Genomic DNA, 21,285 nt, shown 5'->3' with positions numbered 1-21,285 from the left:
TCCTGCAAGCCATAGTAGAGTGAAACTATCAATTTAGCCCTACCATTACATAAAAAAAAAAAAAATGTGTAACATTTATATATAATGTATAATACAGTCAGAGCAATGTAATCATATCAGGCGTTATTTGAACAGAATCATAAGTACAAAAGCCATAGTGTATAGTGTAACACAAGAGATGTTGATGTCATCTGCCCCGCCACTTATTAGGATCACAACTTTGCTTTTTATGTGGTACACTTAACTGGTATAACATAAAAGGTGGTCTAATACAAGTAATCCAAACCGAGTCTTACTTTAGCCAGTATCTAATCCTGCAGCAGAATAAACCACTTTGTGACACAGGAGATGCTAATGTTATCAGCCTAGCCATCTATCACAAAAATGCATCTAATATGGTGTGATTAATTAGCATATTATTCTGTATTGCATATGCAGATCTTACATATGTCGATTGTAGTCAAACTGAATTTCCATTTGATTGGATCAATAAAATTATCTTATCAGATCTTATCTATTATAACAGTACATTTTTTGCTGAATTCCAAAATTTGGTCTGTCTGTTTCAGATTTTCCTCATCTTATGAATTGTACTTTTGTTCAATGGGAGGTAGTGAACAATTACAGTTTACTTTTCACTGTGAAAGGAAGTGACTCGAGCCTAAAACCTTACCTCCTCATGGGCCACCTTGATGTAGTGCCAGCCTCAAATCTCAAAGCATGGGATGCTCCACCATTCTCGGGTCAAATTCTGAACGGCTTTATATATGGCAGGGGTGCCATAGATATGAAACATTCTGTTATGGTGGGTTTATTTTTTATTTGTTTTTAAATGTCATTGATGACAGTAGTTAATAGGAATCTAGTTGGGTTTTTTTTTTTTTTTTTGCTTTTAAATGTCATTGATGACAGTAGTTAACAGGAATCTAGTTGGGTTTTTTTTTACTCATACATTAGTTTATCTGGTTGCAGAGCAAGTAAAGTCAAATAAAGGAGTTGCTTCAAGCAATTGGAACTTTCTGTTTGTGTGTCACACTTAACTTTGGGACCACATATTTACTCTCTCTATCCTATACCAAGAGTGTACTATGAAACCCTAAAATCTATAAAAGGAGGTGCTGTGGCTGAGTAATAAAGTGCTTGGCTTCTGAACCAGGGTTCCTGGGTTTCAATCTTATTGAAGACTGGAATTTTTAATTTCAGGAACTTAGGGTGCCTGGTATTAGTTGGGAAAAAGTAAAGGTGGTTGGTCATTGTGTTGACCACATGACACCCTTGTTAACCAAATTAGTCAATTAAAATGACTTATGATAAAAAATTAAACTAGCACTATACTGCTGGCTGGGGGGGGGGGGAGGCGCAGAGGCTTAATGCTTAAGCACTTAGCTTCAGAATCTGGAGTCCTGGGTTCAAATCTAGGTGAAGACTGGGATTTTGACTATCATGATTTGTAGGGCGCCCCCAAGTTCACCCAACTCTAATGGGTACCTGTCTTTAGTTGGGAAAGTAAAGGTGATTTGTCATTCTGTTGACCACAAGACACCCTTGTCAACCATGGGCCATAGAAACAGATGACCTTTTTATCATCTGCTCTATAGATCGCAAGGTCTGAAATGGGAACATTTTTTTTACTTTATCTATCAAAGAATTAAAATCTTAGGGTCTTAGACTGGCAGCTATATATAATCCAAGTTTGCATAAAATATAGCATTCTAATAGTTAAAAAAAAACTCTAATAGAAGTTGTACACTCCCTTATTTTTTAGTGCTTAATAGAATTTGAATTTTTTTAGATCTTAGATTATTAGGTTTTAAATAATTTTTCCCAGTTTTGATAGTGGGGTGTGTTCTCATTTATCCTTAAGCTAGTTTAAGGCCTGTTTGGTATACCTAATGATTTTGTTAGTGTAATTTAGTTTTATATATAATCCAAGTTTGCATAAAATATAGCATTCTAATAGTTTAAAAAAACTCAAATAGAAGTTGTACACTCCCTTATTTTTTAGTGCTTAATAGAATTTGAATTTTTTTAGATCTTAGATTATTAGGTTTTAAATAATTTTTCCCAGTTTTGATAGTGGGGTGTGTTTTCATTTATCCTTAAGCTAGTTTAAGGCCTGTTTGGTATACCTAATGATTTTGTTAGTGTAATTTAGTTTTTTGTATGTTACTTTATGCAAAGGAATGGCAAGTGTTATTATAGTTTGGGATCAGCGACATTGCACACTCTGCCAGATTGTAACACTATTTGCTGAAAGCTGCCTTATGTTTGCCAGCCTTAGATGTTTGCTAAGGGTTGACTCCCAAACACTGTTTATTTGTTTTAATTTTTAATTATAGAAATAATTCAAATTTAAAGAGAAATAATTGACATTTTCTTTTTTTTTATCAGGCTATTTTAGAAGCTGCTGAATACCTTGTAATAAAGGGAATAGTGCCCAAGCGCTCCTTTTACATCGCTTTTGGTCATAATGAGGAGGTAATTAAATAAAGACAGATGAACAGATTTATAGCAACGAGTTAAATGTGACGGCTATGTGGTGGTGATTAAATAATAATCTCACGTCATGCTAAACCTGAATGTTACGATGATAAACCAGAAGCTTACAAAACAAAAGTGTCTACAATCAGAAAACAAATGCCAAGAGTTGTGAGGTTCAAACTTTTATCTTAATTTTTTTTTAAATAATAAATTATTATAGTCAATGCTATATTGTTTACATACTACATAGACACTCGCACAGGATTTGATATGTGCTTCAAATTAACTGGTCCCATATAAGCAATGGCTGCCTGGTCGTGCGGTTTGCACGCTGGACTGTCGTTCAGATTTATCGATGGTCCCGGGTTCAAACCCTGCCCGCTCCCATCCCCTGTCGTCCTGCGGGAGGTTTGGACTAGGAAGTAATTATCTTCAACTCTGAAGGAACATCCGAAACATGTAAAACATTTTACAAACATTTTACAATGCTGATATTATTTAAAAAGTCAAGTTTCCCTTTTGTAGTCTTATGGGGGAGATTGATTTCTAATTTCAGCTGTTAAGCTTTCATGTAGCCATAACTCTCACCTAAGTAAGTTCAACGGTCCTATGATCTCATGGAGAAACCAAAATTGAAGGGAACAAATCCCTACTGTCGCTGATCTTAAGATTGTTGTTGAAGAAGTACAGCACTTCCCCAATCAGTCATTATGCTGTGTGGTCCATTTGTATATTTAAAAATAAAAATTATTTAGCCACCCTGACAATATTACGTTTAAAGTTATAAAGGTTCAAGAAAAGATTTTTTAAAATAAATTTATAACTATCTAGAAACGTCTTTTGGGAGACTTAGAAAATAAAAAGAAGGCTAGCTACCGGGGTTGTCATTGGTCATTAGTCTCTTGATAAGTAATTATTCATCGCTCACGGAAATGTCTCTCCAGAGTAGCACTCTACAGTTACATGAAAAAGTGCTCTTCGAGATGAAAGACATTCTATGACTTAAGGAAACCAGCAAAAACAGTATTCATAGTTCATATAGAACAATTGTTGAATAGAACAAATTTTGTTCTACTTCTATGATTTGCACAAGTGATTTATGTTTTATGGGAAATTTCTTGATTGCTTGAGTAATTATTTTATTGAATTGAGTTTGAAGATATTAAACTCAAGGAAAATTGTGATTCTTGAATTTATTACTTATTAAAGAGGCACCTCTGAACCTGCAAATGGTTCGCTAGTTTGAGAGACAAAAAGTCTAATTGATAGTTTGAACAAAACAACTTTAAAAAAATTCGAGACACTTGACATCCAATTAACTCTTTCTCTCCGTAATAATTTACCACATTCTGGTGGAATCAACGCTGGTATCCTCAGTTAGGAGAGAAAGAGTTAAGTGTTTTAACCATTATAAATTTACTATCCTAAGAATGCCGGAAAAATGAATTTTTAAAAATCTCCCATCAATCTTATAAAAATACAGACATTACTACGAAAAATGAATACGTCCTTCAATCATATGTTTTAAATTTTTTTGAAGAATCGAACTATAATATTTTTCAAACTCATCAATATACAATAATTTTTTGTTGGAAATTTATCTTGTCATTTTTCATTGTAGTTTAACAATATTTGTATTATTTAGTTTTGCACTCATCCTTAATCTTTAAATCGAAGACATTGCCATTATTATTCTATTATTTAGTTCCTATACAATCCTTTGTTGTTGCTTTTTTTATCCAGCTTTTTGATGGTAGTGAAGCATATAAATTGGCCCAGGAGATAGTGAAACAAGGCGTCACAGAATTGGAATTTATTTCAGATGAAGGAATGCCTTTGTCTGAAGGTCTTTTGCCAGGCGTTTCAGTACCTGTTGCTAGGTAACATAATTTTTTAAAATATTCAAACTCTGAACATTTTGTTGATTTTATTTATGTAAAAGAAAGCTTAGAAATTTTTTAATTTGCAATATGCCTTCATTTGTGAAATCATGCACTCTCTCTACTTTTGTTTGAATGCCGATAGTGAGTAATTAACTCTTGCAACTATAAATGAACAGCGATTTATATACACATAAAGTTTATTGATGTATTTACAGGATAGATAGTAATAAAAATAGCACAGTTCATAATTTATAAGAATAAGCTCTAAATGAAAGTATAGTCCATACTGATGTAAAATAAAATATGTATACAATTACAATAACATTTAACTTAATTCTCTCTAACTTATCCCAAAATTATTAATTACAAATATTACAAAGTGTTTTCCTCACAAGCTGATTTATTAAAAACTTAGTGACTTCTCATCAACTAACTTATTAACTCACTAGATAACAACTGACTGACTTTCTCTCTAGCAGTCTTTAAACTCTCCAACCTTGAACTTTTTGGAAAGCATACTTTCATTCGTTAGGAGGTGTTGTGGCTGAGTGGTTCAGCGCTTGGCTTCCGAACATGGAGACCTGGGTTCAAATGTCTGTGAAGACTGGGATTTTGTATTTCAGCATTTTTAGGGCACCGCTGATTACGCCCTAACCCTGACCTTGGTTGGCGAAATTAAAGGTGGTTGGTCATTGTGCTGGCCACATGACATCCTGCTCGTTAACCATTGGCCAAAGAAACAGATGACCTTAACATCATCTGCCCCATAGATCGCTAGGTCTGAAAGAGAAACTTTACTTTTTTTTTTTTTTTACTTTCAACATTCATTTGTTACATGTGAACTCTTGACATAAATAAAAATTTATTTCTTTTTTTTTTTTTAGTTTATCAACTTTACTGGTAACAAATATTTAATCTTTTACATTACATGAATGTTAATTAGTGAACGCATAATACTGCTACATAGAAATGTTATCAAATCTATACATTCAATTTCACGTGTTGTTTCCAGTATTGGTGTAAGTGAAAAAGGTTCTTTGTTGATGAAGTTATCTGTCCATGGTGAGCCAGGTCACTCCTCCATGCCGCCGAGGGAGTCAACAATTGGAATTCTTGCCAATGCTGTGAACAAGTTAGTGCCCCTTTAACATGACATTAGGTTACAGATTTGTGTTTTGTATGATTTTATTCTAAGGTAATTGTTGGAAGTAGTAATTGACAAAAGCACTCCACTAAAATGATTCCAGTGGCAGGCGTCTCAAATAGCCTCTGACAACTAGTCCAACTCCTAGCCTTCACATGTGGCTCAGATAATGGGTATAGCAGAACTGTCATCACTGAGAAGAAGGAGCAAAGGTTAGCAACTGGTGCCTAAATCAGTAAGCCTCAAGAAAGCGAGGCTCATTAGCCCTGGCTGGCTACCCAGTTAGAATGAAAACTATGAACTGAATCCAAACCAATGCTGCCTTGCGGCTACACCATAACTTGGGGAGTCAACCAAGAAGAAAAATTCAGAGCTGTTGACTCTTAGGCAGCACACAGGGCTGACACAAACCATTCTGACCTTAACTAATGTCTAAGCTTTCTTCTCATTTTCTCAGTAGAACTGTAGTCCTTCCATGACTGAAGGAGGCCAAATATGTTTTTGTGCTAACCCAAAGAGATGAAAGGGACACAATATTTTTAAAGATATTGAAATCTGGATGTTTAAGAAATGTAGAAGAGCATGACCATAACAAGCTGGTAATCTCGTTATAAAAAGGAATTGTGTTAAGAAGATTAAACTGTCTCTAAACACAATTCTTTCACATTTAGATTTTTTCATTTAGCATATTTGCAGAAAAATGCCAAGAAAATTCAATTGATAGCTGTGATATATAAAATGGGTTTCCTGAACAGCCAAGAAAACCAATGACTTATAAGAGTTTAAGTCTTTAATTAATATGCATGAATAGTTTAACGCTTCAGGACATAATAAGCTTCTTTTCTGAAGGAATATCTGTAGTTTATAAGATAAGAGGATCCATATTGCTAACAGGCTTACAACTTCTAAAAAGATAAAACCCTAGAGAATGTCAAAAGATTTACATACCTGAAAGCAATCTTGTCCAGTTCTAAACTGCTTGCTAGAGTAATCCAAACCACAGCAGAAAGTAGAATGACTAAAATGTAGTCCATGGAATGATATAGTGCTTGGCTTCCGATCCAAGGAGTCTCGGGTTCAGATCACATTCAAGACCTTGAGGGCATTCCTGAGTCCACCCAATGTTAATGGGTGCCTGACATTAGCTGGGGATAAGTTGGTTGTTGCGCTGGCCACTTGACCTCATTAACTGTGGGCCACAGAAACAGATCTTTACATCATCTGCCTCATAGATCAAAAGGTTTTAAAAAAAGGCACTTAAAGTGTTAACTTAAAATGTAGTCAATAACACAAAGATGACTATAGAACTTGGTCAGAACATTTCTTTATGACTGCAACTTCATAGACTTCAAATGCACATAGTTGTTAAAAAAATCACAAGCCATAGAGACAAGATACTTTAAGAAGCTGCTTTGCAATCCTTCCCGCAAAGAAAATAAAGTCAGGCAAAGAAATGATGACATGAGAAAGCAAGGAATGGACAGGCCTCACATTGGTTTCAATTATATGAACAGTATAGATAAAAGAACTAGGGAAACTAGTCAACAAGTCTCTGTGATACCCCAAAATTCTTACGTACTAACAGTTAAATATAGATAGAAAATAGATCATAAGGTGTTTTTTTTAATTTAAGATTCATGTTTATACAAAAATACTTATTTCCTCTACAAGTTCAGCCTGGTTGTTTTATTTACAATTTGAAATTGTGCTTTTTCAGTCTTGAGACCAACCTGCACCCAAGTATGTTAGGTCAAGGAGTTGAGACTGATATGCTAGAACAACTTGTACCAGAGGTAAGGAGTTTAGAGGGAAAAGTTTGACATGATGTCAATTATTTTTACTCTGACTTAGACAAATTCAAGCTTAGGCATAAATAAATTTTTTTTTTAATTTATTAACCAGTAATTTTTTTAAAAATAAAAGCAAGAATAAATCTTTCAGATACAAACTGTGTTGTTTTTTTTCTGTCACATTACACCTCAAAAAAAAATATATATATATATATATAAATATATACATGTTGAGCATTTTTTGTTTATTTCAGATGAATATCTTTCAACGAGTTTTGATGGCCAATATTTGGTTCTTTAAGCCTCTTTTATCTTGGTAAGTTGTTTTTTACATTTTCATGTTGTCAAATCTACTGGTGCTCTGTTTGCTTGGACTTAGGGGCATGGTGGACAAGTTGGTGGTTTTAGGATGCTCCTGAGGAATGGCAGTTGGTTGTTATGCTGGCCACATGTCACCCATGTTAACCCCGTCATAGAAACAGATGAGCTTTACATCATCAGAGACCATTGATCTTAAGGTCTAAATGTTTGACCTATTTGTTTTCCTTTCAAACTCTTACTCATACAGTAGTTCCTAAATTGTTTTTCTGTTGCTTTCTTTAGTATTGCCGGTCATTTTCATAAAGATGTCACACATACTTTGGTAGTAAAATTGACTTGACTGAGTAGTTTTTTATTTCGAAATAATGATCATATGTCATTCATTGACACTGGAATTGATTATTAATATTAAATGATTTTTTTAACATTTGTTTTAGCTGCTCAATAACATTTGCTAGTTGTAACAGTTAAAAACATGTAAATATTAAAAAATCTGAAGGATGGAACTAGTGAGAGAGTTTTTTTATCTTACCCTTTGTTTATTGAAGATATGTCTGTTGTTATGGCATGATTAGGAATTAGTTATTTGTTTCAGAAATAGGGGAAGTTTCTACTTAGTAACAATGACGTGATTTAAAATAAGGATTAGAGTTTTTTTAGCGAGAACAAAATAGGAGTCGTATTATATGTGTGATATTTGTTCTATGTTTTAATATTTCCAGGGTAATGTCCATGAAACCTTTGACTAGTGCAACCATTAGAACAGTGACCGCTGTAACAAAATTCCAGGCTGGTATCAAGGTAAGATTTGTTTTATAATCTTTGAACATTCCCTCTTAAAAGGAAGATTATTGCATCCTGCAGGATGGCAGGGTTTGAACTCTCATCACGATGACAAGGCATCTGTAAGAGTATATAGACTGCAGAACTTAATGTATTTTTATGACACAAATCATTTTGTCACACTGCATACATTTTTTAAGGGAAAGAATTGAATTGAACATGTTAACTGATTCATGTATACAATTTTCTTTGGATAATGTTAACACATTTTTAAGTGGCATCGTAACTACATTCTTAAGCTGACTGTTTCACTACATGGTCACTAGCTTGACTGACCTCTTACATGGCTGCTAGCTTGACTGATTGACTGACCTTCTACATGGCTGCTAGCTTGACTGATTGACTGACCTCTTACATGGCTGTTAGCTTGATTGACTTCCTACTTCGCTACTAGCTTGACTGATTGACTGACCTCTTACATGGCTGCTAGCTTGATTGACTTTCTACTTGGCTACTAGCTTGACTGATTGACTGACCTCTTACATGGCTGCTAGCTTGATTGACTTCCTACTTGGCTATTAGCTTGACTGATTGACTGACCTCTTACATGGCTGCTAGACTGACCTCTTACATGCCTGCTAGCTTGATTGACTGACCTACATGGCTACTAGCTTTACTGATTGACTGACCTTCTACATGGCTACAAGATTGATTGACTTCCTACATGGCTACTAGCTTTACTGATTGACTGACCTTCTACATGGCTACTATATTGATTGACTTCCTACATGGCTACTAGCTTGATTGATTAACTGGCCTCCTACATAAATACTAGCTTTACTGACTTCCTACATGGCTACTTCTTTGACACACTAAAATCTCATTCATCCATGCTTTGTTTTAGTCATCAGTGTAAAATATGCTGCTATTTCTTTCCTGTTTTTTTTTTCTTCTCCTTTATACATGTAACCAGATTCAGTTAGTTGATCATTTAATAAATAGACCTTTTTTTTTTTACAAGTACTGGTATTATTTTTTTTATAAAGGTATATATAAGTATATATATACTTGAAAATTGTCATTTTAAAAAAGCATACTATGAAGTATTATGTTATTGTTACTGGAGGGCTATTCTGTCTGATATTTTAAGTTGGTTTTATTATAACTAATTTTTCCCCTGCACATTTTTTTAGAATAACATCATTCCTCCGCACGCTGAAGCTATAGTGAATCATAGAATACATCCATCTCAGACAGTTGATGAGGTCAGTTCTCAATATCAGCTTTTAATCATAACATTTCTAGGCATAATCTATGTACATGTAACAGGACATGCAGGTGTTGTGTGGGAACATGAAAGTGTTGTCAGGTCATGAAAGTGTTGTCAGAACATGCAAGTGTTGTTGTTAGTAAGTTTCAGATGTGCCTTAAGAAATGAAGATTATTATAACCTAGCCCAAACATTCTGCTGGATTGCAGTTTCCACTCTCAACTATTATAGTGACACTCTGAAGCACAAACCACAAAGTGGCCTAGCAGCTTCCCTTGTATTAGAAATACATAGATCTATATTGTGTCTGAAAATGCTTGTGTCAGATGCTGATTTTTGAATTGCCATTTGGGCCATAGAAACACCTTATAGTGTCATTGTACCATCTCTGGTTCATGAAATAGAGGAAGGCCAGTCAAGTATAAATACAAATATTTGTTTCTAAATATCAACCCACCCTTCACCATGGGTTTATGTTCGCCCTTAAGTTATACCCTTGTGTACATGTCCAGTGATTAATTAGGTTAATGTGTTAGTGTGTGTGGATGAGGGAGTAGATACTTGGAGGTAGAGCTAAGAGATATGTGGATTTTGTGGGGGGGAAAATGTTGATGTGGAACTTTTTGGTTATGTGTATAAAGTGACCTAGTTTCAGAGACTTGTTGTTATTGATACTTATATTCGGTGATCTGAACCATGCAAAGTATATCACACTTGACATGTTTTGAATGTTCCTTCAGAATTAAAGATTATTACCATCAAGATGACAGTCCACAGCCTATGTCTTCCGACCAGGCAGCCATCCTTTGTTCCAGACATGTTTAGTTCCTTTAACTGCTCCACCTGTCAATTTATTTATTGATGAACAGCTACTAATTATGTTGAATTAAGAATTTTCAATTTTGAATGTTTTCAAATGTATTCACATTTTGTATTCTTTTCTCAAAAGTAGGCTTCCCATGTATTCTTTTTATATATATGTAGGTTATCACTCTACTTCTTTCCCCTTTTCTTCTATCAAAACACTTTGATTAACAGTAAGCTATAAAGTAATCATTTTGTGTAGCTATAGTCTTTGTAATTTCAACTGTCCACAGGTTATCAAATTTGACAAATCAGTTATTGCTGATGATCGAGTCAACATAGAGGTGTTAAATAAGATGGAGCCCCACCCAGTTGCAGGCTATGGAAAGAAAGATTTTGGCTTTCAGGTGATTTGAAATCAGTTTATAAATGATATCAAGGAACTTATATGAATTATAGTTATAAAATAATGTATTGTTCTGTAGGTGATAAGTTAAGGATTCTGTGTGATATGATGTTGACCTATAATTTACAAGCTAATTGGAAAAAATATATTTTACAGACCATGCATGCATAGTAAAATATTACTTTACAGATCATATACACATAGTGAAATGCCCTAACTTAACAGATGTAATCAAACACAGATTGTGTACACGTAGAGAAATGCCCTTACTTAACAGATCTTGTCAAACACATATCATGTACACATAGAGAAATGCCATTACTTTTCAGATTAAACTCCAATCATATACACATAATGAAATGCTATAACTTCACAGTGAGATTGACTAAATTTGATGATGTAAGACATAATTGCTTTAATGCAGGTGCCACCATTTTCTTTATTCGAAGCAAAGAACTTTTCGTGAATTTCAAAAGAGGATTTTTTTTTTATTACATCTTGAATTTTTAAAAAAGTTCCTGTTGTCACCTAGAGATCTTAAGTTCTCATTCTTTCTGCTTTTATGACCAAAAATTAACTAGATGTTGAAGAACTAGCTCATCAAATGTCCGCCTTTATTCTTACCAATACAAGTCTCTTTAAAACTCGAAACAAAAGTCAGTGTCACAGTTCTAGGTTTAAAACCAATATTTTTAACACTGTATGAATCTTGTACGTTCCCATGAGCTTAAAGCCAAAGTTATTTTTTACAAAGCTCATGCCAACTCGTAGGGGCAGTGGCTGAGCACTAAAGCGCTTTGCTTTCAAGCCAGAGGTCCCGGATACGAATCCTCATGAAGACTGGGAAATTTCATTTCAAAATCTTTGGGCGCCCCTGAGTCCACCCAGCTCTAATGGGTACCTGACATTAGTTGTGGAAAAATAAAAGGTGTTAGATCATTGTGCTGGCCACATCACACCGTCATTAACCTTGAGCCATAGAAACAAATCATCTGCCTTATAGAATGCCTGGTCTGAAAGGGGAACTGAACTGACACGCAGAAATGTTTAGTTCTCATTCTTTCTGCTTTTTTTTTACCAATAAGTAACTAGATGTTAAAGGGCTGACTGAACAAAAGTCCACCTTTATTCTTACCAATACAAGTCTCTTTAAAACTCAAACTAAAAATCACAGTGTCTTCTTGGTTTAAAACCCAAATTTTTAACACTGTATGAATTTTCTAAGTTCCCATGAGCTGAAAAGCTAAGAGTTATTTTTGTCAGTTTATATGAATTACAATACCTTGGAAATAGAATTATTGTGTTGTTATATATAATAATTGTAAATATTTTCTAAGTTATTGTTTAATTTCTCCTGCAGGTTTTAAAAACTACCATAAATCAAATCTGGCCGAAAGCACTTGTTGTTCCTGGTAGGCATTATCTTTAACAAAGAAAACAACGTTAATTTTAACAAGAAACATTTAATGTTAAGTTGGTTGGGAGACTGTCATTTTACAGTGACTTTAAGAGCTTGTGATTTCTCTATTCCCACATGAGATTGATACTAGTCAGTAAGAAATAAAACACTGGAACTCATTGAAACTTGAATATTTTATTAAAATTACTTTTGTATAGCAGCTCTTATCTTAACTTATAAATTACAGACACCCATTCCAGGATCTAATGGCAGAGAAGAACTAGCTATTTTTAGCTAAATGATAATTCCAACTTAGCTGGAGTCTAGACTATGCTAGGTCGTTGGCCTGGCTAGTTCAGGCAACCCATTCCAAACTCTATTAGCACTAGGGAAGCATGAGCTATTTTTAGCTGAATGAGAATTCCAACTAAGCTTGGGTAAGGTTTCAAACTTGAGCCCCCCTGTTAGGTATCCAAGTAGTTATTGCCTCTCAGCCTCACATCCCATCTTGTTAAACACAAAGTGATTTTTACAATGATCAAACGCATACCAGACTGACTTGTGCCTCAAATATCTCTCATCTTTCAGTATTGCTCTGTTGCTACATCTTTACGCCAGTTTATGAAAAAATATAGAGACCCCAGGAGAATGCCTATAAAAAAGGGCTGTTATAGAAAATGACAACATTTTTGTTTGTGTTTGCGTAATTTGGCAGATTATAAATTTGTTTTTGCTTTTTTTTTATTTTGACATCTATTAGTCATATTTAACCTAAAGAAATACTTGGTCAAGAGGCTAAGTTCGCTTGAACATGGCTACCTATGAGGGAGGCTCGATGTTCAACATCCGACTCAAGCAGAGTTGTGTTTATTGAGTGTCTAAAGGCAGCACCGAAAAGCCTTCTTCCTGATACCCCCTCCCCCTACCGGCCCACACACTGGATTGGACCTAACGCTCTCAGCATGCTATAAGCATGAAAGCAGTGCTGTATAAAAGCTATAATTTAATAATTTACAATCAAAAAGGAAAATTGAAGTTACATTTTTCTTACCAATGCTTGATGCTTCTGTGTCTTATATTTTTATTACAATAATTAGCTGCTAAATCAGTTTTGAAAATAGTAAGTTTGATATTTCAGTTAAAATTGCTCCATGGACTCCTCAGCTATTCTACTGTCCAATGTACTTTAAAATGGGAAGAATGGTGGCTGAGTGGTTAGGCCCATGGCCTCCGAACCAAGGTGTCTAAGGTTTGAGTCTTGGTATGCTGGGATTTTGAATTTCAGGATTTGTAGAACACCCTTCAGTCCACCCAACTCTGATGGGTGCCTCACATTAATTAGGGAAGCAAAGGTGGTTGGTCATTGTGCTAGCCTTATGATCACTAACATGCCATAGAAACAAATGACCTTTATATCATCTGGCCTGTAGATTGCGGAGTCTGAAAGAGCTTTCCTTATGTACTTTAAATAAGAAACAGCTTTGCACAACTTCTATGGTCTAATCAAAATGAAGTATCAAGCACACTAATTCAACTAATCAATATCCTTAGTCATATTACTGAAGATTCACAAATTATTACATTTAAGAAACCTTTTTTTTTTTAATTTAAAGGAGGCATTCCCCCCCCCCTCCTTCCACCTGTCAATTTTAGTAACAACTTCTCATTTAGCCATTCACTGTTGTTTGGAATTGTTTTAATTAAATCAAAAGTGAGCCAATGCAAATCTATTTTTGGTATGGGTTAGCTTTTCATAATCGCCTTCCCCCCACACTCAGAAATTCTGAATCAGTTTAGCTCCCCAGGCCTCAAAGCTAAGTACTCTCACCCAGCTTTGAATAATAAACCTACATTATTTTTTTTCATCTATATTTAACATCAGTTACCTAATCTAATGAAAGGGTAATAATCCTTGTGACTTAATTACATTTGAAATTTTAACAAATTTGTTTTTTTCATTTGATATCTACACTTTTTGTGTGCTGCCATGATGTAATTATATATATTCATTGTTGTCTAACTTTTTATTCTTTTTTTTTTTATCTCTCAATAGGTTATTGTAAAATGTTTTAACATCTATTTTTTATGTCAAATGCTAGTTAGTGTCAGAAAAAAAAATTCATATAATTATTGCTCATTATTTTTCACTTTCTAAACTGACATGACTTTCTCTTAACAGCTATAATGCTAGGCAACACTGACACTCGCTTCTATCTCAACTTTACCAAAAATGTGTATCGCTTCTCACCAACCTACATGTATCCTGGAGACGCCGCTCGGTTCCATGGCATCAATGAGCGTTTGTCCATTAAAAACTACGAACAGGCAATCAACTTTTTCTACCACTTGATGAGAAATGCTGACCGTGCTGATTTAGTATCTACTCATGAAGGTCACCACGACCTATAGATAACGGGGAAAAAGTGCATGCTAACATCATAGGTTATACATACCTTCAATGTATTTTTTCGACATTTTGCTAGCATCTTTTGATGCATGGCATTGAAATTTTTATTTATAAAAGTCTAATGAGTTTAATGAACAATTCGTTGTACATGGTGTTTTGAGATTCAAAGAGATTTTTTTAAATTATGTATTTATATATATATATATATATATATATGTATATATATATATGTATATATATATATATGCACATTATTTTCAGTGTATTTGTTCAGCCTGTGTGTATGTGTATTTTTACAGCCTAGGTATTTGTATAGCCTGTGTGTATTTAGTGACAAACTTCAAGCCCCTCCTCATTGTCATTAATCATGCTTTTAATGCCAGGTCAGTAAATTTCACAATATTATGCACATTTATTATTGTTTATTATTAGGACCCACTCAGCATATTGAAAGATATTTTATAGCTACGGACATATTTGCAATACATTGTGTTTTATGTATCAAATGCTTTTAATATATGTTTGTTATTAGTTGTTTAAGCCGTCAGATCACACTATTTGTTTTGTATGGGAGAAAACAAAAAGGTTTGCTTTTCTCTCAGTGATTATGTTGTCTGTATTGGACAGGGGCAAAAAGTGCCTACCTTTTCAAACTATTTTTAATTTTAGTGTTTGGGCAAAAAGTGCCTACCTTAATTAATTAATTTATTTTTATTTTATTGTTTGAATAAAAAGAATATTTTGTCAATTAAAAATGTAAAGAAATATAATCATTATAAAATGATTGATGGAGAATCAACTAATTTAAGTAACCTTGAAACAGTGGCCTGAAGAAGTCACATCATCTAAGATAAAACTGCACTTATAATTCAATTCAACAAATCAACTCACCATGATTATTTATTTCATTTTATCATATAGAGTTTGTATTGTACTTAATTAGTGTGAGAATCCTTCCATGTTGTCTAATACGTCTCTAACAAGATAATATAAGAACTGAAAGTGGAATGTTCAATTCAATGGTAAAATCTATGAGTTTATTCACACTCTGCCTAGTGACCTCTTTAGTCATTTCTTGTTTGTCTACAGTACTTTTTTTTTCCAAAAACTGCTATCTATTAGAATTGTAAATGGAGCTCTGCCATAAATTACCAGCTGCTTGACTTTCCATTTTTGTTTTGTTGTTACAACGTCATCCTTTGCAGTATTACACTAGTTTATAAAACATTTCTTTTCAAAGCAGCCATACATAAACATATTATTACTTTCACTGCAGGAATACATAAACATATTATTACTTTCACTGCATAATGGCTGCCTGGTCGTGCGGTTTTATCGCTGGACTGTCGTTCGTATTTCTCGATGGTCGAGAGTTCAAACCCAGCCTGCTCCCATCCCCCGTCGTCCTGCGGGAGGTTTGGACTAGGAAGTAAACTATCTTCAACTGAAGGAACATCCGAAACATGTCAAACATTTTACAACAAACAAACATAAGCATACTATTTATTGACATTTTTTCAGACTTTCTGTAGATTTTGTTTGCTTGCCAACTTCTGGCAGAAAACATTTCGTGTGCTGTATTTTCCCATCTAGTTCTTTTGTTGGGTTTTGATTGTCTTTTTTTTTTTTTTGGTCTAGTTGCCAGAATGTCATTATACTAAATGCTGCATCTAATGGTTCATACATTTTAAAATAAAAATAAAGGACAGCAATGTTGCGATCATGTGATGGCCCATCTGTCTATATCAGTCTGTGGCATTTTACATCTGAAGAGTCAATCTTTTTCCTTTCCAACTTTACTTGTGACTAAAGTGACCAATCCTTGATAGCATGTTGATAATAAAGCCAAAAGTCTTTTTCTTTATTCATGAAGTTGCTGAAAAGTAAAAAAAAAAAACTTTACAATCATTTTTTAATAATGTTTTTTTTTTAGTTGTTGAAAGTCATTAGAAAATCAGTTTTATGATAGCAGCAAGTAGATTGTTCAATTCTAAAAAGTGCTGCTGCTGTTTCCTTGAAATAATGTGTATAATGACCATAACGGTTGATCGTAGTAAAAAAAAAGATATATTATTATATTACATATTTTGTTTGTTGATCATTGATTGCTCATTGATTTGAAATAGTATATGATGCTGTATACATATGTCATGCATTTATTGAACTTTGTCTTTCTTTGTCTTGGTCTCAACAATACAGATGATTGTACTTACTAGTATCAATAATCGACTACAAACCCTGATAACACTCCATGTGACTTTTGTAAACAGCATTATGATTACATTAGCAAGCGATGTTAGGTTTTTTCATTAATGCATTTGGAACACTGATACAATTCATTAGCTCAATATTTCAAAAATGTTCTCTGTATGTTGTGAAACTAGTTGAATAGAAGCTACATGTTGATTTTTGTTTTTTTTAAATTCTGCTAAATGAACATTTACAGCAGGATTTTTATGTGACATATCCTATAACTAAAATAAACTTAAACTAACTCGGCAACAGTGTTTACTCCTACCGAAAAAACAATAGCTCAGGTCACTTGGTGTCCAGGGTAAGACTATAAGCTCCCACAGGGGAGTCTTGAGAGGGTATTAAGAAAAAAAATGAAAAAGAAATTTAAAGACTTCTAATTATATAACACAATATTCTTCTTCTTTTTTTCTTTGCATATCTATTTACATATTTTTGGAATTTAATTTTCAAGTGATGTTAAATCATTGAAACAAGTTTTTTGTTTTTTTTTCGAAAAAGTTTTCAAGTTGCTTGTATAAGAAAAATTCCCCCTCGATCTAGCAAATGGGTTATGAGAGAGCACTGTTTCTTCAGAGAGTCAAAAATTCATTCCCCTCGTGTCTGAAAAACAGTTTTTCTCATAGTAGGTAGGTAAGAAGGGTTAATACACATGTCAAATGGAATCTAATAATGAAGGAGACAGCACTGGTCAATACTATTATGCTAAGGATATTTCAGATGTACATATAGTACGCAAACGTTTGTAATTGGCATGATTGTAAGATTATCTTCATGTCTTAATTTTGTTGTGGATCCTTTTTTTTTAATGCAAGCATGTTCAACATAACAATGTAAGATGAAGAAATTTGACAGTTCTGATATAAGAAAGTTGAAAAGAATGGCATTAGCAGAGACATTTTGAAATGTCTTCTTCAAAAAGTTTGTATTTCATTATTGTTGCAGAAGCCTCTTACGAAGATAATGTATATTTTAAAGGGTCCTATTTAAAAGATGAAACATCTCTAATTTAATTTATTTTTTTTAACTTTTATCATTTGAGTTGGTGAATATTTCAACTCCACATCCCACTGTTACACCCACCGAGCCCCACAGTTTGAGATACGCCGCTTTACTATTACATTTTACCTTTTCATTGTGAATACTTTTGGTAAGTCACAAAATTATTATTTGGCATAAAGCTCATCTAGAACAGTTGTAGTTAACAAATAATAGACCAGTGTTTCAAGAGCGACAAGAAGACAATGTGGCTTAGCTGCACCTTAAATTCCATTGTAATAAATAGTTGTATCCAAACAAATCTAAAATCTGAATGGGACTTTCATACTAATAAAATTATTAATTATATAACGGAAACTTTCAAACAAAACATTGACTGGCATTCAGTAAAGGCGAAGTGTTTTAACTACTATTATGTATCCCATTGTTGTAATATTTGTAAGACTAGTTAAACAGACATTCCACTTTTTTAAAGATTTTTTATTATACTTTATTTTTAGAAATATGTTGTTGTTTTTTTAATATTTTTTTTAAATTAACACTTTGCTTTTTCTGCTAATAAGCAATATATTAGTGATGCATTCATTCTTTTTTTTTAAGGCTGTTGATTATTTTTAATATATGTTTTTATTTTTGTATTAATTTATATTTTATCATTGATTTTTTAATCATAATGAATGTTACACATGATTTTCTTGTAAAGTATAGATTGTATAAAAATATTACGAAATTCTCTTGTGTTCTCCTTTAGTTGGTTATATTACAGTGAGATAAGGATCTGTAGCACACACACAAAAATAGGAAAAAGTTGTTATTTATTATCTAATTCCAAATATCTTCATAATCTAAACACTCTCCCCAAAAACCCCCACAAAAGTTTGTTTTTAATGAAAATATATTTCTATTTACAATTTACACTAAGTTATGATCTATGCTGCAAAAAGCTTTTTTATCCAGAAATTAATTTCTTAAGAATCACACATTTCACAAATCTACAAAATAACATTCAAGAAAAATAAAATGCTTAACTATATATTTAGAGGTGATATATTGACCAAGCATTTGAAAGTGATGTGTTAGAGGAATTTTTAATATTTGAAAAACAAATAAGGCTGGGTTTGAACACTTGAATAGTAGTTTGCCAAGTACAGGAAGATAATCTTTGAAGAAGTATTGGGCAGGGCAGGGCGTAAAATGGGCTAATGTGCCCAAACAACCATTACGTTCACTAATTAGATGTGGGCTTAATGGTATAGAACAGCTCACTGAAAGTTAAGTCGTTGAAGATTGATTATAACAAGAAAACAATTTTTTTATTATTTTTAAAAAAAAGCTTATATTACGTGTAATTCTATCAATTTTTGTTTGGATCAGTCAGGTGTTTAAATTTGTAATAGATCTAGACTAACATTAGTAAATCTGTGCAATTAGAAATAATTTTTACTTTTTTTTTTTAAGCCTAATTTCTCGATTTCTGAATGCACTATGATCCTATAACTTGTCTGGACCATTTGGGAAATAAAGGGGTATCTGTGTGAATGTTACCATGATTGCTTTTTAAATGCATAAAAAGAAACTTGTTCGGTCAGGGCTAAAGAAGACTAATTCAACTTATACCACCACATCTGTCGAGTACAATTTCTTTCGCTTTTTCGATACCAAAAAAAAATTAATTGATTAACTACTTGATTTTTTTTTTTTGTTGATTCTCGTTTGTCAGGTATAGGGAACTATTGTGAAGAATTTCAGCTTGATCAGAGTTTGGGTGGAGGCTCAGTGGCTGGGCATTAAAGTGCTTGGCTGCCAAATTGGGGTCACGGGTTCGAATCCTGGTGAAGACTGGGACTTTTAATTTCGGGATCTTTGGGTGCCTTTCTGTCCACCCATCTCTAATGGGTATCTGACATTAGTTGGGGAAAGTAAAAGTGGTTGGTCGTTGTGCTGGCCACATGACACCCTAATAGAAAAAGATGACCTTAAGATCATTTGCCCTATAGATTGCAAGGTCTGAAAAGGGAACTTTACTTTTTACCTCTAGAGATTGGTTATGGGAGAAATAAGGTGTACAAAATGTGCACCAGAGTGAATTAATATAAGCTTATTAAAATGAGATAGACATCTAAGAGCTTAGACTTGGAAGAAATAAAATAAGGTACCGCTTTCAGACCTTGTGGTCTATAGGGCAGTTAATGTTAAGGTCATCTGTTTCTGTTGCCTACAGTTAACGAGGGTATCATGTGGCCAACAGCCTTTACTTTTCCCCAACTAATGTCAGGTACCCATTAGAGTTGGGTGGACTCAGAGGCATCCGAAGATCCCAATATTAAAAATCTCAGGATTTGAACCACAGACCCTGGTTTGGAAGCCACCGGACCTCCCTTTTGAAGAATTAGCTATGTAAGTGAAAGGGTGGTGTAGACCATTCTACCTTTGTTTATGTACGGTAATTACACAGGGTAAACAGACAAGAGAAAAGAAGTAGATGGCATTGATAGACATTCTGATCAAGGCAAAAAAGAGGAATGGAGAAAGACTAAGGGATAGGCGAAGTTATACATTGCTAGTTCATCTTAGTCGAAATATTCGGTAAAACTCAAATATTCGTGTTTTTTTATTGTTTTTTTTTTTAATCGTAAGAGCCAAATAGAGGTCTATATCTGTTTCTTGAATTAAACTGAATCAAAATATTGACACAATAGAAAAATATTGTTGATAAACTGATTCAGCTGATCTTATAGAAACAAAATTCCACATATGTATGCTATAGATTATATTATTTTAAATAATGAATGCTATTTACAACAAACGGTCAATTTTTTGGTTCTGGAAATTTAATATAAAGTAAAAAATTAAAATTTAAAAAAAAAATAAGGGCTATGTTCAGTTGTATCGGACGGGCTACCAACGAACGTCCATTCACAGGTGCGATCCCACTACTGCGTGACACGGGGAATTTTGCCTGCTGGGTTTCCCCCCTGAGCCGGTGCTTCCCTCCTTAGTCAACCTGGAGGTCTCATGCTCCCACGAGAACGCCATATTGATGCCAGGCTTAGTGCGGACACCCGATCGACACAGTACATCCGAGAGCAGAGCTCCCGTCCTCAAACCGTCCAACAACCCAAGCCTCCAAGTAGCTGGATTACAGGAATGCGCCACCATTCCCGGCGACTACAAACGTGAAATATAAGCTTATATCCTGACTTTATCAAACACATGGCTTATTTGGTCTTAAAATGCTTGTTTTTTTAATTTCTTTTCATTTGAAACAAAATTCATTTGAATTTTAACAGTCATAAATAAATATTTGTGATATTTAATTCTACAGATGGTTACGATCGAGTTAAA

At 33.7% G+C, this 21,285-nt stretch overlaps 1 protein-coding gene and 1 long non-coding RNA gene across 6 annotated transcripts in view; one reads left to right on the top strand and one right to left on the bottom strand.

The window, feature by feature from the left end:
* Positions 1 to 18,674, top strand: part of LOC106056597 (N-fatty-acyl-amino acid synthase/hydrolase PM20D1.2-like) — a 26,436-nt gene extending 7,762 nt beyond the window's left edge. For all 5 annotated transcript variants that reach the window (XM_056027049.1, XM_056027051.1, XM_056027050.1 and 2 more), the window contains exons 3-13: positions 570 to 805; positions 2,392 to 2,478; positions 4,225 to 4,361; positions 5,377 to 5,496; positions 7,226 to 7,301; positions 7,553 to 7,614; positions 8,342 to 8,420; positions 9,596 to 9,667; positions 10,770 to 10,883; positions 12,243 to 12,294; positions 14,461 to 18,674. In XM_056027049.1, the coding sequence (XP_055883024.1) occupies positions 570 to 805; positions 2,392 to 2,478; positions 4,225 to 4,361; positions 5,377 to 5,496; positions 7,226 to 7,301; positions 7,553 to 7,614; positions 8,342 to 8,420; positions 9,596 to 9,667; positions 10,770 to 10,883; positions 12,243 to 12,294; positions 14,461 to 14,690 (1,265 nt within the window). In that variant the 3' untranslated portion in view covers positions 14,691 to 18,674. The remainder of the gene's footprint in view (positions 1 to 569; positions 806 to 2,391; positions 2,479 to 4,224; positions 4,362 to 5,376; positions 5,497 to 7,225; positions 7,302 to 7,552; positions 7,615 to 8,341; positions 8,421 to 9,595; positions 9,668 to 10,769; positions 10,884 to 12,242; positions 12,295 to 14,460) is intronic.
* Positions 16,301 to 21,285, bottom strand: LOC129925859 (uncharacterized). Its single transcript, XR_008777596.1, has 2 exons — positions 21,117 to 21,285; positions 16,301 to 16,564 (listed from the first exon to the last, which is right to left on the bottom strand). It is a non-coding gene; the product is annotated as an uncharacterized LOC129925859 (long non-coding RNA).

This window comes from Biomphalaria glabrata, chromosome 4 (assembly GCF_947242115.1).
Source record: "Biomphalaria glabrata chromosome 4, xgBioGlab47.1, whole genome shotgun sequence".
In the NCBI taxonomy this organism is placed as follows: Eukaryota; Metazoa; Mollusca; class Gastropoda; family Planorbidae; genus Biomphalaria; species Biomphalaria glabrata.
Note: the sequence above shows the minus strand (reverse complement) of the source record. Positions and strands in the feature narration are given on the sequence as shown.